A 15,234-nucleotide genomic window follows, 5' to 3' on the forward strand; every position below is an offset into this window, starting at 1 on the left:
CCAGCAGTATATTTAAGGCCCAGAATGTTTTTGTGCTTGCAAATCTTATCTAGTCCTATGAGCTGGATTGAACATACTACAAATTTGGGAAGAGCTTAGATCGCAAAACTGTTCTAGAGACCTCCATATAGCTTCATTCGTTCCGAGGCGTACTCGGCCTACTCCATCGAAATAAATGAGAATACTCTACAAAAGCAAGTATTCGAATTACACGATGTGGTTTAAGTCTGGCTATCTGTACACATGTATATATATATATATATATATATATATATATATATATATATAGAGGATTTCCTAAAAGGCCCCATCAAACTGTTGATTTAAGACCCTTGTTTCTTCACTTCATCTGTTTCAACAAGACACATCGTCGCCCTTTGATAGAAGGTACTTAGGCCTTCGTTGGTTTTGGCTAATTTATAAAACAGCCGACGTGAATATGAGACAGCCAATTTGTAAAAATTATAACTCATGGCTTCAAAAGCAACCTTTGACGACTGGCATTTCCCACTGACTAAAGGGTTCAACCACAATTGCACAGGTTAAATCAAGAACTAACTGTACAACGATGTGTGCATCAGTGTTTTTATATATACCGCCTCGCATCTTGGGCCTAGCGTTAATCTATTTAGGGGGTGTGCGTGTGTGTGTGTGCGTGCCAGTGAGTGTACACCATATTAATTTAGAAATATGTGTTCGGGTCCGACAACAGGATGTCGGTTTGTCAAACGATTATGAGCGCCTATATTAGATCACTACCTACATAAGACCTGAATAGTACGAAATGGAGATTATAACTGCTCGTTCTCGTACAATTCCTGCTCCTTATAAAACAACACACGTTCCGTTTTCGCAATGTCGGTGACACTGCAGTGCCGACACGGTCCCACAGCTTTATGATGGATCTCTTGTCAGCCAATTGCGTTTCGAAATTCGGACTCATGTCTTCGACTGCAGTTCCTCCACAAGAGCGGCTAAGCAAGTAAGTGCCAACTACCACCGTCTATTTCACTCGCGCTTCTTCATCCAGTACCTCACCGGGACTCGTGCACAGCTCGGCCCTAGCACCCGTCCATAGACGCCTTTGCACGAGAGCTATGTTGACTGGGATTGAACTTTGATCCTTTGTGGACTTTTGGCCAATTTGTTAAGCTTAAGGAGGTGCCGACGCCTATGCTGCTGTTTTCGCGAGTACAACGACGCCCCTTGGTAGCTCCTATACTGTTGTACAGCCACTGCCATTCCATAGCCGCTAGTGGCATCGCCGCCGCAGTTGATAGGCCGCGTACTCTGAGAACACTAGCGGACGCCCACCGAATAAGGATAAAGAAGAGAAAATGAGCTTGAGGAAACATTTCATAATAGAAAAATATACTTTTCAAAAGGTTCGCATTTTACCCAGTCCTCTTCGTTGTGTTGGAAAGCCAGCATGCCGGACACCATCGGAGTGTTCGTAACGTTTATGGTACTCGCTAGCGGGAACCTTTACTTGGACTCTATGCCCGTACTCGTCTGAACCTGGGAGCATATGCTCTGCCCTACACGGACACTGGCTAGTGACTGTGAACAGCGTCAGAGGTGCGAGCAGAACGAAGGAGGGAGGGAAGTAGTCTATTTTGCCGCCACCGCTTTCACGTACGTGTTTGCTCTTGTTTCTTTCTCTATCCTTTGTCTACTCTTGTTTGAATATCCCTCATAGGCCATGGTCCATCTCCTGTGCCCTAACCTATGCCAACCTCTACATATAGTCACACATACCAAACAAAAGCAAAAGTAAGCTAGGCAGACATCGCACCACCTGCACGTACACTAACTAAATACTTCAACTAATCTTGTGATTCTGCTTAATTGCCCGGCACTGTTATGTGGCAATCCTTTTCTAGCCCTCCTAGTGAGTGTGTCTGGGTTTATTCATTTTCCTCTAGGTGCGACAAGTTCAAAGCTCTCAATCTTGGCGGACAGGTGGCCATTTATCAATTGAAGACACGATGGGTATAAGCCAACCCGGGTTGCCGCTGCTGCTCATAGATTGGTTACATTTTCGTTCCTTTCTTCTATTTGAACTCAGTTCTGTTAAAATCATTAAAAAATCTGCCCTAAGTAGTCCTTTTATTGGCACAGCTGATGACCTTAATAATAAATACACCTAAAATTGCAGTGAGCAATATATATCTGTCTGCCTTAATTGCATCGAATGATTACATGATGAAGAAGAATTCTTTCCACAGTACGATTCGAGAGCGCAGATACGTGTACCATTATAATAAATACTATCAGATATAGTTTCAAACATATCCTGCATTTTATAAACTGGTAAAAATAGCTTGTTACCAACAGCTATATGAGTGTTATTAATTGTATCATGCCTCAAAACGTGCCTTATAGACGTTTGTTCAGGTATAGGCCCCACGCCATAAAAAAAAAATAGTAAGGACATTCAAGCTCATTCAGTGTTATATAAAACTGGATTGTGCTTGCTTACCTCCTCTTGTTATTCTCTCTTGTACCAGTTATACGATATGTTTTAGTTTCTCTAAGCTTGTCTCTCTCTAGATCTCTAAAAAAAAAAAAAAAAGATCTCTAAAAGGACCACAATTTAATATTAGTATATAGAAGCTGCGTTATTTCATGAATATAGTATCACATAATTAGGTGGTGGCACGGTGGTCAACTCGAGCAGACGACAGTTAACTTTTCCTTACAAAGCAATTATTATTAAGAAATAGCATATGATGCAGTTAAAATAAGTTGATATTCCCATATTTTATAATCGAAGTAATGCAATATTAGAAAACCACATCGTCTATAAATTATTGATAGTATATATATATATATATATATATATTATGAAGGCGACAATAAGTGAACTAAAGAAATAGAAAAATATAGAAAGTATAAGTGCATACGGCCAACTTTCGTTCCAGGAACTTCGCACAAAGTAATTTCTATTATAGGTTATGTTGCAGACCTGCCGTAAACATAGGCAATCGCCCTTTCTGCCTATAAAAAATCATTTCTCCATTATTCCAATAATATGTTTTATCTCCTAGCACAAGTATTTTACATGGTACCGAAATGAGGTTCCATATACATAGTACTTATCCTATGGATACGTCGAAGTACATGCATACTCGAAAAGAAGGATCTATCTATGGGCGAGGGTGCCGGCTTATTCCCGGAGCGAGGATAACACCTCGTTGCTAATAAATGGTTGATCGATACAAAGAAAAGCTGTTATTACTATGCAGAGTTTTTCTACGTAAATCCAGGTGGAGCGGAGTGATGAGAAGAGCACGCGAGGCGTATATACGTGCAAGCGTCTACCAAATGTATGGCATATCACTCATTTCACTTAGTTTAGCTGTTGCAGTGGATATTCAGCTAAGCGAGAAACTGCTTTTCATTTTTTAGGGGTACGGGATAGCCGTATCGCCACCGGATCATTTCGACGGTGGCGTTGATTTAGAGAAGATCAGCGATGAACATTACTTAACTCACACAACGCTCAAACGAATTTCAACTCGTATTTTGACGCTGTTTTTTTTTTAGCTTTAACGTTAACTTTGGGCAATTAAAGATGTCCCACGCGTCTTGTTTTTCCGAAATTGAAAAATCCGATCTTCTCGGATCGTGCAACGGTCTCTTATAAGATGACGTAATCAGTAGCACTCCTTATCAGGAATGCTTGATCCCTAGTGCCTGAGCCCACACAGTCGAACTCCTTAGTTTGTCCGCCTTTCTATTCGCAGTCGCTGCCGGACTTCGATGGCCTTTTCTACTGACCTTATCCACAATAGCCATCGCACCCTTCAAAATAATTTGCCTTTGCTTACGTTTCAAGGCTCAAATCCTGGACATCATTTTCAAATGGATCAGTGTCATTTTTAAACGTCCAAAATAGCTCTCCCGAGTCTAATATGCTATCAAAATTGACGATTAGAGGTGAACTTGGGTGTCATCGTATGTGATTGAGTGGGGTTGTTACTAAGACAATGTGTACCCACAGCGATCTAGTGTTGGTCGGTGGTAACAACTGTTTTAGCGACGCTACGCTTGATCTCCTCTTAGACATTCACTCAGTTATTTTTTGCCCCTCGAAAATTGTCATATCGTAAAAAACAAATTGGTCGAGCGAAAACGGTCTTATTCACGTACGAGTACAGTAGCTTCTTGAGACAGCTGCCTATGACTTTGTTCCAAATAGTAATGAAGTACTTTTATCAGATCGAGGAACGTGGCTGGCTGCTTACTAGCTTGCATGATGGCAACATCCTGAAGCAGAGAGTTCGCCCTCGTTCAATACGACAGCTGTGTCGTCTAGCAGCCCGGTATCTCAGATTTCGGAACAACGATTGTTTTTTTTTTTTTCCGGTTCTCTATTTGCAATTTTTCATTTGTTTCTACATTTTATTTTCACATCTTTGAAATCATTCTCCCTTCGTGTGTACACTTTCCATCGGTCGAACGGGCAGCCGCGTTCTCGTTCAGCGGCTTCATCGTCATATGTTCATCGCATCGAGCTTTCGCAACTGAAAAAGAATGCCAAATACACCGATAGAAATCAGCTCGCTGCGCTAGCGAGCGAGCGAACGAAAGACGCGATCGCTTAAACGACCTCTGCTGGCCTATACTAATATAAATTTAAATATTAGACGTATTCTCACAATGCGTAAAAAATTAAGGATATATGTAAGTAAGCATATCTTTCTGGACAACTAGCTGTAGGTGGAACACTTCTTGAGAAGAAATTTCACTATTTTTCTTTAACGGCCTGACAGACCCCATCAAAATTTAAACATTAGCCAGAGTCTAGGAAATTGTTTCCTTCCCACGAAGTCCACTGCATTAGACTTTCGACCCATCCTCCCCCGCAACTCGATGCCTTTATGTCATTGCTTCTCGTATGGTACCAAACCGGTTGTGCAACCCATAACTGAAGACTCTTAGGACCCATCTTGTTTGACCCAAAGTATAGACGTAGGGCTGCGACTATCTGGGCCATCCAGTTACCCGTCGTCTCCGGACTCGATCAGTCCCATTATGCCCTTTTCCTCTCCTTTACCCCATCCCACTCAGCAGATCCCTCGTTCTTGCTGACGATCCAACACTCTCTAACCTTTAGCGTCGTCTTATGTGAGCCATAAGAAGCAAAACATCGAAGAGAAAGTGCGTTCCATTGGCCAGAAGCCGAGTCAGCCATGAGCCACGACAGTCAATACCGACCAATGATGTTTGCTGAGGGAGACAGGACACCCATAGAGAGGGGGCGAGAGACAGTGAATGGGTGGGTGGGTGAGTGAGTGAGTGAGTGAGTCCGTGGAGAAAAGGAGACAGAGCGCGTGAGGGGAAAGAAGGAGAGGTGATAGTGTATGAAGTTCATGTCCTTTTGTGCCTGCGCCTGTGTTTCTGTTTGTGAGTGTCGTCCTTGATGAGCTACTGATGTCAATTTGATGCAGAGGGAAGAAAATGACGTGGACCGGACGACAACTGAGATACAGTGGGCAAGTCTCTCCTGCAGCTGCTACAGCACAAATGCCACCCCCACCTCGCTAGTTTCTTAGCACAATAGCAGTGTTACGACATAACGGGGTGCCAGACTAAGAAAGAAAGAGAGGACACTCTCCGTACCAAAATGGTCATTTAGTCACTTTTGCTGCTGATGGACGAAGGCATTAGAATGATGGCAGTACAGGTGGGCCTGCATCCAATCATGAAAGCTTCCCCATTCCAGCTGGACTAAGGGTTCGAGGCGATCTTTCATGAGAAGGGCAAGCATTTCTGGACTGATCCGAGAAACTAGCAGGCAGTAAAGATGCAGCATCTATGTATAGGTGACAGTAATACGTCTCTTCTATTCAATGGTTTCATGCGATTGTTTCACTGTAAACTTTCGTCTATTGAATGACAATAGCTAGACAAAAAAGTTGATCTGTAATCCTTTTCAATTTACTCAGTGCCGCGTCTGTATTTGAATTGAACTATACGTTTGGCGCAATGACGTCGGAATCGTGCGTACTGCAACCTGTCTATACAACCACCGTGTTTTCAGGTGGCAACAGACGTTTCTACGTTTCCGACTGATTCACAAATAGTTGAGTAAAGTCCGAGTGATCAAAATTAGGCGGAATCCGTTTGAGTTGGACATTTTTGATATCGATCGATACGCACAACACCACTGACAACTGTAGCTTCTGTCATTATAGATGTTCACGGCCTATCGACCATCGATGTTGTACATCGTTGAATTATTAATTGCTTCCATAATCATTCCCTTTATCGAGCCCTGCCAAACTGACCAAACCACAAATTCGCTTGTGGTGTATTTGAGCAACTCGCTTCATATGTATCGGTAACTTACCACCAGTTCCTCCGACTGGTTGAAGTCACGTATTTACATACAGATGCATGTTTTTCCGTGCTGTGTTGTCTCGAATTGTGATTACGCATATGGCTAAGACGAGGGACGTTCCAAGGCTGTAGCACAAAGCTCCCTGTTGTGGCCAGCGGCGCCAGTCAGACGTTATTTTCAGATGAACGAAGCGTCGCGTGGGGCTCCATTGGCGGCACCCACTTACTGAAACGAAAAAGTTACCAAAGATACTCTATTCAAGGGTTGAGTTTCCTACGCTTTATCGCCTAGTAAAGTACAATTGCTTCCCTCTGTATGCGACCGCAACATGATCTAGTGAACATGGTTCGTGCGACTGTCTACGGAAACTGTTAAAAGCTGTTTAGAACAAAGCGACGTTACCAGGATGCAACAAACCCTTCTCTGCATTGAATATGATATAATCTAAGTAGCTAAGGTTCCTTAAATCTCCGATGGAATAAGATAGAAAGTTGTACTTTCTTGAGGTGATCAAAAGATAGTGAAAATCCGCGTGTACCATACGAAGCTGGTGCAGAGGCTTGTGAGCGAGTCTGAGATATCTCACCAAATATGGTGCAATCATCAAAGGTGATCCGTATTTTGGTGTGGTTAAGTTGTCTGGCTGGATTCCTTTATCAAACTTCAGAAATCCTTGAAATGTATCAAACCTACCCCTTCACTGTCACCATTATCGAAGAAGCTCGAAGCAACATTCTCTTTCCTGGTATCACGATCTGCTTAGAAACATGGTAGGTAATCGGCAACATTAAGCCCAAGTCATAGCGCATTAGGTTAGACCACGCCTAGAATGTGGGTAAAAATCATCCAAACGGCATGAGGGAAGATCATGCTGAAAGTCTTTGCAACGTGATCTACGTTTAGAGAAAGTAACACCAAATGATAAACGTTATTAAAGCTGTCGCCAATATGTGGTTGCAATCCTTCTGATTCGTGTAAATTTACGTTAATAATAGTTAAATACGGCACTTTTCTACTTATTCAGCATTGTCAAATAATATGAGGACCCTTAAAAGAAACCATAACCATTAAGACACCACCGAAAAATGTTATAGTTGAAATAATTACGTACCAGTTTGTTTGCCAGTAGGACTCGACACTTTTATTTGATTGATTACGATTTGTCTGAGTACTGTAGAAAGTATAAGCTTTTTTCTGAAACGTTCTGAGGTTTTGCTGCTAGTGCCTTGGGGGCTAAAAGAAAACAACGACATGGAATAATATCATAAAAAAAAAAAGGTAACTTTTTTGTTATGGCAGGATAAACGCCACTGCATTATGTGAGTTTTACCCAGATCGATGTACATCAGAGACACAGAAGATCTCTCCGGACGTCTACTACATGCAGTATGATCCTGAGATGAGAAGTCGTTCGATGTACACTGTTAAAGATATTTTCCGTTGTACAATGCGCTCAACGGTTACCACTTGTTTTTCATTTAACTGCCTCGAGATGTAAGTTCACATAAAAACCATATAAAAACTTGTTGAAATCTTTTTTTGAAGTTACGTTATTGTATAAGAAGGCAAATCCGACATTATTTACAATATGTAGAAAATTACCTAAAAAGTAGAGTGAATTATTTAGATATGTCACTCTTCTATGAGAACGCGTCGTCAAAAGCAGATGATCACATCACACAAGAGCACCTATGGCAATGACTGTATTTAGTTAGAATGGGCCATATGACGCACGGCAACTGCAGATCGTAAGAAAAAAGTATAATTTATCAATAGTTAATATAATTCTACGGCGTTCAATTTTCACGATCGAAAAGTTCGTCTTATATAACATGCATAACACCCGGTGCGCCCTTTTCAGCGATCTGTTTGTTTTTGATGCCATAAATAAGTACTTTCATTATAGACATTAATTCAATTTGATCTTCCACGCCATTTTGGATACTTTGTCAGAATGCGGCCAACGTATTTCCGCCCGCCTGGATCCCAGTGTTACACGGTTGATGCTATACAGTGGTCAGATGAAGATCATCGCTTTAAGAAATGCACTATGCCTTGGACATGGGGTATGTCAACAAGATGACACAGTATGAATAAGCTTGTCACGCTTTCCAAGCACGTTTTCATTACTATCATAGTATTTTTCATTAAGCAAAAATTGCACACTGAACCAACATGAGCATCTTCCACCACTTCTTATATGGGCGATAAAAATTTAGTTCGTAAACCTCCGGACAATGGGACCCCACACGACATTCTGCCTAAACAATAACAGAACTAACCTAGACTTCACGAGAATTTCCGCAGCGTTTGCGTATTTAACCGAGTACTAATTAGCTGCGTACCACCGTTTCTGTTAGAACTACTATTACGTGCTGCTTGGCTACCCGAAAAATCACTCCAACTAGTCAACACCCAGAAGCTTCCATTGGTAGTACATCGATCCGAGACAATACCTCCAGACCGATTGTCCTCTATAGCTATAAAGCCAGGTCGGTTCCATTATGCAACTGTCGTTGGACCTTTACTCTAATAGGTGATTTCGGCAAAATCAATCTATCTCTAAGCCATGTGCGTTTGATGTTGTTACGAGATCTTTTTTCCGCGTTCCACTGCTTTGAGTCGCACGACATGCGTGAAGTATCGAAGCTAAAAAGTGGCGAAACTATTATTACGTATTATAATCAATGAGGAAATAACAAAAGCGAAGATATGTTTTTGTATTCAGACTGCTGTATATCAATTATTCCTACTGTCATCTACTAGGACCGTTTTTATTGTGACCTCTAATAGCGGATGGTAAGCTGCTATTCCTTTTACAATTCCCAGGACTGAGCTATACCGTTTCGGTGGCCCAGCAAACTGTAAAGAGGCTACCGTCGCCGTTCGCGTCTAAATGTACTGACTACAATGCGCTGGGAAAACGTCCGCACTTTTTTGGATACCTCACCCAAGACGTGAGTTGCCTGGGTACAGGACGTAGCAAACGAAAAACCATTTAAGGAAGAGTTTACCTTTTCTTTTTAGAGCTACCTCTTCTTCTTTTTAGAAAGGGGCTTGTCTAATGTTTTGATCTTGTCTGTCTGCTCTCAGCTGTGCATTCAAGAGTGTGTGATGGAGGCCGAAAACGTTCAGTGCGGCTGTATACGGAATACGCACGAATTTGCCGGATTTGTCCCTTACAAGACCTGCAGCGTCGAAGATCTCGGTAAGAATATTTTACTTAGCCATAAATAATAGACAAAATAAATCTATATTATTATTATCGGAAAAAATCTAATCTAGGTTAGCAAAGCACTAGTGTTTTATAGCCAGTTTGGCCACCGCGTAAGAAATTATCAGTTCTTGTCGCATCTTGTGTTTGGGTCCGTTGCAGTCATTTGTGAGAAGCAACTTGCCAATGATACGATTCCGAAGTGTATGGAAAAATGCGGACCCCCTTGTCTGTAAGTACAATAATTTAGTCGACCTAAAGCAGCTCCGTGCACAGTTTTGATCCCGTTCCATGCTGACGGTGCGATAGTGCACGCACGAAATGCCACTCGGACGTGCGACCTCAACAGGAAGATATGTTGGCGGCACCAATAAACACGCAGTACGACCACATCTAGACTTTTTGCAAACAGTCGTAAAGATTATTCTTCAAACATCTGGAGTCCTATCACAGAATTGATTCCGTTCAGCAAAAAGAAGGCAATATTTTGCGAATTTGGGTTCAGAGTTACATTTTTCGGTTACTTGTGACGAAGTTTAAGATGTACGGCTTTCATGAAATTCGCTGACCTCAACGAGAACCGTAAACAGGGAAAAAAAATGAATCTAAGCGTTCTTTTCCAGCCGAAAGTAACTCCCTTCAATGATTTACCTGGAACAATAGTCTTGTGACAATTTCCTAACGCATAACGCGTTCGGTAGTTTCCTATTAAACGTAAACTATAATAGCCCCAGCGCCGTGATACGCCTCTTTCTGAAACGCCCCTTAACAACCCTTCTACTGATTGAGTAGACAAGAAATTTCCATAAATAAGCTAGTACTTCATCGATTCAATAGTTCTGCACCATCTTCTCCGGAAGCTTCCTGATCAGCCCGCTTCAATCCGGCTGAAAATCCTCATTTTGGTGGATTTGACGCCTGTCTATCAAAGTCAGAAATTATATTCTATTATACAACTTGTTAGCTTGGCCTTTTGTGAAATACTGGTCAGTGATGACGGTTTATTACGAAAAGAAAACTATAAATGTTGTTGTTTGAAGGGGTAAGTTATTTGTACAGCGATCAATATTCCTACAATGGGTTAGTTTCTATGAAATTTGTTTTGAAACGTACGCTTGTTAATTTCGATTCTTTCAGCGAGACCACATATGATGTTCGCTTAACTTCACTGGGTGAGGACAAAAAGGAAAAAGATCGGCAGTCGTTTTCTGTCTCCGTCAAATTTTCGTCCGATTCGCAAAAAATATTCCAGTATCAACCTAAACTCAGCGTACGTAGTTATATATGCTAAAAATGGCTTTTTCTAGTTCATCGCGCTAAAAATCAGACGTAACGGTGCCGTGCGAAAGTCTGAATTGCAAAAATAGCTCTGATGATCGATCTGGCTAAGGGCAAACGCTGTAAGTTACAAGCGATATGTTACTATATTGAAGAGACTGTATTATAACGACACTATTTCAATATGGTGCACAGTTAATCGAAGCATTCGGTTATATGGGCGGTTACATCGGAATGTGGCTTGGCCTATCTCTGTTTTCCCTAACGACCGATGCTGAAAGTTGGTTGCGTAAATACCTTTTGGAACGGGCCAAAAAGAGAGCTAAACTAGTTGACAGGGTAAGTTCACATTCACCTTACTTTTACCATAACCACAGCAGACGTGGTCCAACTTAGTAGGAAATTAGAATAACTCCAATACCTGCTAAACGATATAGCATCTATAGTCGAATGGATCTTGATTTCGACTATTCTATACCGTATGACCTATATTATCGTTAGATTAAGCCCCGACAGGTAAATGTTAGGTTGGAACGTAATTAACGTCAGTATTTTTTGCAGCCGACGAAACACGCGGCGCTTTACGTGAAGCTACAACGACGAACTATGTATTCGCTACACTGCCCCTCTTTTGTGCCAGCTAGATGATTATTTTTTGCTAAAAATTTTCAGCTTTAATATCAAATGTACGATTACTGATTTCATTTTTCAGTGGTCGGTAAAAAAAACCTCTCACTTTTGCAACTTTTACAGTGCGGCGACTTTCAATTTTTGCTATGTGCGGCCTAAATCAGGTCGACTAGGCTACATACAAATCCTTGTTGATTTCGTTGTCCTCCCACCAAAGGCGAAATCATCGTCTTTATGGATTAGTGATCTGGTTTCACTTTGAGCCTAAGCTTATATTCAGAAGCGTACTTGTTACTGTAGTTGTGAGTTGCTCGATGGCGGGAGGTATGTTGGCAGGCAATCGGAACGTGCTTCCTTGTCATGTTTACTCAGTTCACGGAGCTTTACATGTTCAGTACATCATCTTTCAGTGGTCCTCTCAATTATAAAGTCCTCGTTCTGTGCGGCACAATTATAGCTGTTTGACCTTAGTAAAAGTGAGATACGGTGCATGCATGATAAACTTCTACGAAAACGCACATTTGTCACTCGGAATCTCCATCTTTGGAGGCTGAATTCTACGTAATATGTCGCTCACAAAGAAACCGACAGAGCAGAGCAACTTGCTAGCAGAGGAACAGTGCTTGTATATAAAAAAAAATGAATAATAAAGGGGTAAAAGGGGAGTATTTATATATCATTTAATAGAAATGAACACACTTTAATACTTTTACCAATAGCCCTATAACGAAAACGTGTAAATTTAACGAAATCGTACAGCTAACGTTTCAAACAGTTCAATTTGATGCGTTAAACCATTGAAGTTATGAATGGAAAATACGAACGCTATTTGTCTTTACTTTATTAAAGGACGGAACGCTGAAGGTATCCAAGGAACTCCTTAACAGCAGTCAAACATCAGCGAAGGATTCGCAGAAGGATATACAGGTTCTTAGCGACCGAAGCGCCACAGCCGCTTCTAATAAAAGCAGGAACCTGTACTCAATGAGTACTACCTACGGGCCTGTAATGTAAGTTATATATCTGTATCTTTCTATTATAAAATTGATATTGTAACATATTTTACACGAAACACCCCATATACATACGTGTGGTCTAAGACACAACATCGACAGGCATGAATTGACCCGTTCAAATTTTTCTTTCCTCTAATTTAAACGTACCTTAAACTTACATTTGGTTGATTTTCAATTGCCATCAAGTTGAATCCCACTTCTGGTCTTTTTTTTAGAGTTACTTATAAAGAATACCGCTCAAAGTTGAACGATCGATACCGTTACCCGATTTTCTACTTCATCGTTGTTCTTAAGTGTTGAGGTTTTTTAAAAGGAACACGCGAAATGGTGTGGTGATCTTCGTATTTTCGGAAAGATGTCTCTTCACCACTCTGGCCATTGGCCATAGATCTTAAAGGCGCCTTCTTCGTTGATTGCTAATTCAGGCCTGCAACAAACCTTACGCCCCTTACGTTTATACTTTCGATAAACTATTATCAGTTGATCGAATACATTGCCTAGTAGTAGTATCTGTACCCACAATACATTAGTTTCTCTGGTCTTCTAATTCTTCTTCTACTTGTAATTCGCATTACTAAGAGTTCAGCTGGTAAATCAAAATAAGTACCTGCAAGTATTTTATTTAGGCGTGTTTATACTGGCCTTTTTAGCAGCTTTCCTAATAAATTGGATATTAGTGATTTAAGGACCGTTATCTGACCCAGTCACTTTTTGTTATCTGATAATATTTGTCGTAAATACCGTATGACTTCATGAACAGTTGCTATTTTAACTGGGTAGACTTCAGCTTATTTACTCTTAGCGTCGACTGTGACATATGTACTACTCCAAGGCCGACAACAAATAGACGTGATGTCTATCCAACCTTCCGTTTCATCAATAGTAAAACTGCGACGAATTGCTTCTTCTTTCAGCAGTTATATATATATATATATATATATATATATATATATATATATATATATATATATATATATCCTTTTATTTTCGAGTGTAACTTTATCAGTGATGGAATACTTGCAGAAGAAAAACAGAAGGATTTTTGTGTAATCGAAGATAAGTGACTTTGGTGCCTACATTATGTGTACTCCTTAAACTGTTTCGAGAAATGTTTGTAGCCTGGTACTCCTTTCATTAAGTTACGTGACAATTGCTTTTTTGTGCTCGTCTTGATAGAGCGTTTGTGTTCCCATATTCTGACGTTCTGCGACAACAAATACTGCAACGGAATTGTGAGAGAATAATGGCGTATCATTAGGCCGCATATGTCTCGGTATAGCTACATCAAACCTTATCAAGCAGGGTGCCCTTAAATTGTTTGTTATTAGCGCCAACGATCCTTATACAAATTATCTTAAATTATTTCCTATTCCTTCCTACTTACCACTAACAAGAGCTTCTATTTACTGAGTCGTCTGTAAAATTATATTTAGTGCCCATTATGCCATATAGAGATGCGTCTCAAGCTAAAGCTGTGGGTCCCTTAGCATCAAACGCTACCGGTACTTACTCAAATGTGATAACGTCTCGTAATTATTCTATAGATCTGTTCCAATATGCGTCACAGCTACCCAAATAGATCGTTATTAGATACAGACATATCTTTACAGCTATCCCGTTGTGATGTTCTTCAAATTTGGGAGCATGGAACTTTAGCCGCGTCGCCTTGGGCATAGATTGATACGAAACGGCTCGTTTGTCGACCCCACGCACAAATTAACTACGTAACACAACACTGACATATAGTCAACGTCGTTATCTACCACGCTGTTCAGTGGTAATGGATTTCTAACTGACTTCAAGTCTTTACTCTGTGGTCGTGTTTGATTAACGCAAACGAATTTTTACAGGATTCATGAGGAATACCGACCCGACGCCCGTCGCTTTCCCGCAAACGTCATTAGAAGATTTTAAATATAATAATCTTTTGTAATATTCTGCAAAGTCCTAGCCAGCATAGGAGGTCTAGTCTGCACTGTTCGAAACGGGAAAATGTTTGTGCCGTCTCGGCTAGAAGAACACGGCTTTACTACCAATACAGATGGTTAGAAATGATTAATACATGAATTTCGTAGTTAGCAGGAAAATGGTCGGCAAATATAAGTAGATAGACTACTTTTTCTAGTTGTAATTTTTAAATTTTGGGACATTGCCTAACTTTTTGTAGCCTGTTAGGTGTTCAGTGATTCTACAGTGGCTTCATGAGGAGAAAAGAATACGTTGAAAGGAGGCGCAATGCTATGAATGAATATGTGATCCTGAATAACAAACTACCATCACGTATAATACGTACTCCTCGAATAGCTTAGGACAATAACATGGGTCAGTTACATGAACGTCTGCCTAATAAACCCCAATGATAACTAACAAAACCTATAGGTTGTCAGCCCATTGGATTAGAGCTGAGTTACTCTTGATTCCAACGTTGACACTGTAGATATTTAGTGCATCATTGTTCGGTCGATAAGAATTAATAAATTCTTATCTTAGTAAAACAATTTACCATTAAATGAAAAGAGTTATGATAGAACAAATGACGCGATACCACGCAATCCTGTATGATATTGCTCTGACATAAGAATTTCTTCTTTCCGAGGCAGACAAAGCGTATTATATACTGTGTGTGCTAAACTGATACAAGGGCCACCGAATCAGCTTTTCCTAATGCTTACTTTGACCGATATGTAAAAGTTAGCTTAGAATTACCCGAAGATCATAAAATTCGATATCAGACACCTATGTCTTTG

General features: G+C 40.6%; 1 protein-coding gene across 2 annotated transcripts in view; it reads left to right on the forward strand.

Annotated features, from left to right (window-relative positions):
* LOC111247640 (uncharacterized) overlaps positions 1 to 14,863 on the forward strand; it is a 51,665-nt gene extending 36,802 nt beyond the window's left edge. Inside the window, exons 1-11 of one of the 2 annotated variants that reach the window (XM_086983841.1) lie at positions 6,379 to 7,119; positions 7,649 to 7,843; positions 8,303 to 8,415; positions 8,710 to 8,841; positions 9,179 to 9,306; positions 9,443 to 9,557; positions 9,726 to 9,795; positions 10,701 to 10,833; positions 11,037 to 11,180; positions 12,321 to 12,481; positions 14,338 to 14,863. In XM_086983841.1, coding sequence (XP_086839967.1) covers positions 6,941 to 7,119; positions 7,649 to 7,843; positions 8,303 to 8,415; positions 8,710 to 8,841; positions 9,179 to 9,306; positions 9,443 to 9,557; positions 9,726 to 9,795; positions 10,701 to 10,833; positions 11,037 to 11,180; positions 12,321 to 12,481; positions 14,338 to 14,401 — 1,434 coding nt within the window. In that variant the 5' untranslated portion in view covers positions 6,379 to 6,940 and the 3' untranslated portion in view covers positions 14,402 to 14,863. Of the gene's footprint in view, positions 1 to 6,378; positions 7,120 to 7,648; positions 7,844 to 8,302; positions 8,416 to 8,709; positions 8,842 to 9,178; positions 9,307 to 9,442; positions 9,558 to 9,725; positions 9,796 to 10,700; positions 10,834 to 11,036; positions 11,181 to 12,320; positions 12,482 to 14,337 lie in introns of those variants that run through there. The other variant, XM_086983842.1, reaches the window with a different exon arrangement.
* The last annotated feature ends 371 nt before the right edge of the window (positions 14,864 to 15,234 follow it).

The sequence above is a fragment of the Varroa destructor genome, unplaced genomic scaffold (assembly GCF_002443255.2).
Source record: "Varroa destructor unplaced genomic scaffold, Vdes_3.0 BEIS01000003.1, whole genome shotgun sequence".
NCBI classification, from domain to species: Eukaryota; Metazoa; Arthropoda; class Arachnida; order Mesostigmata; family Varroidae; genus Varroa; species Varroa destructor.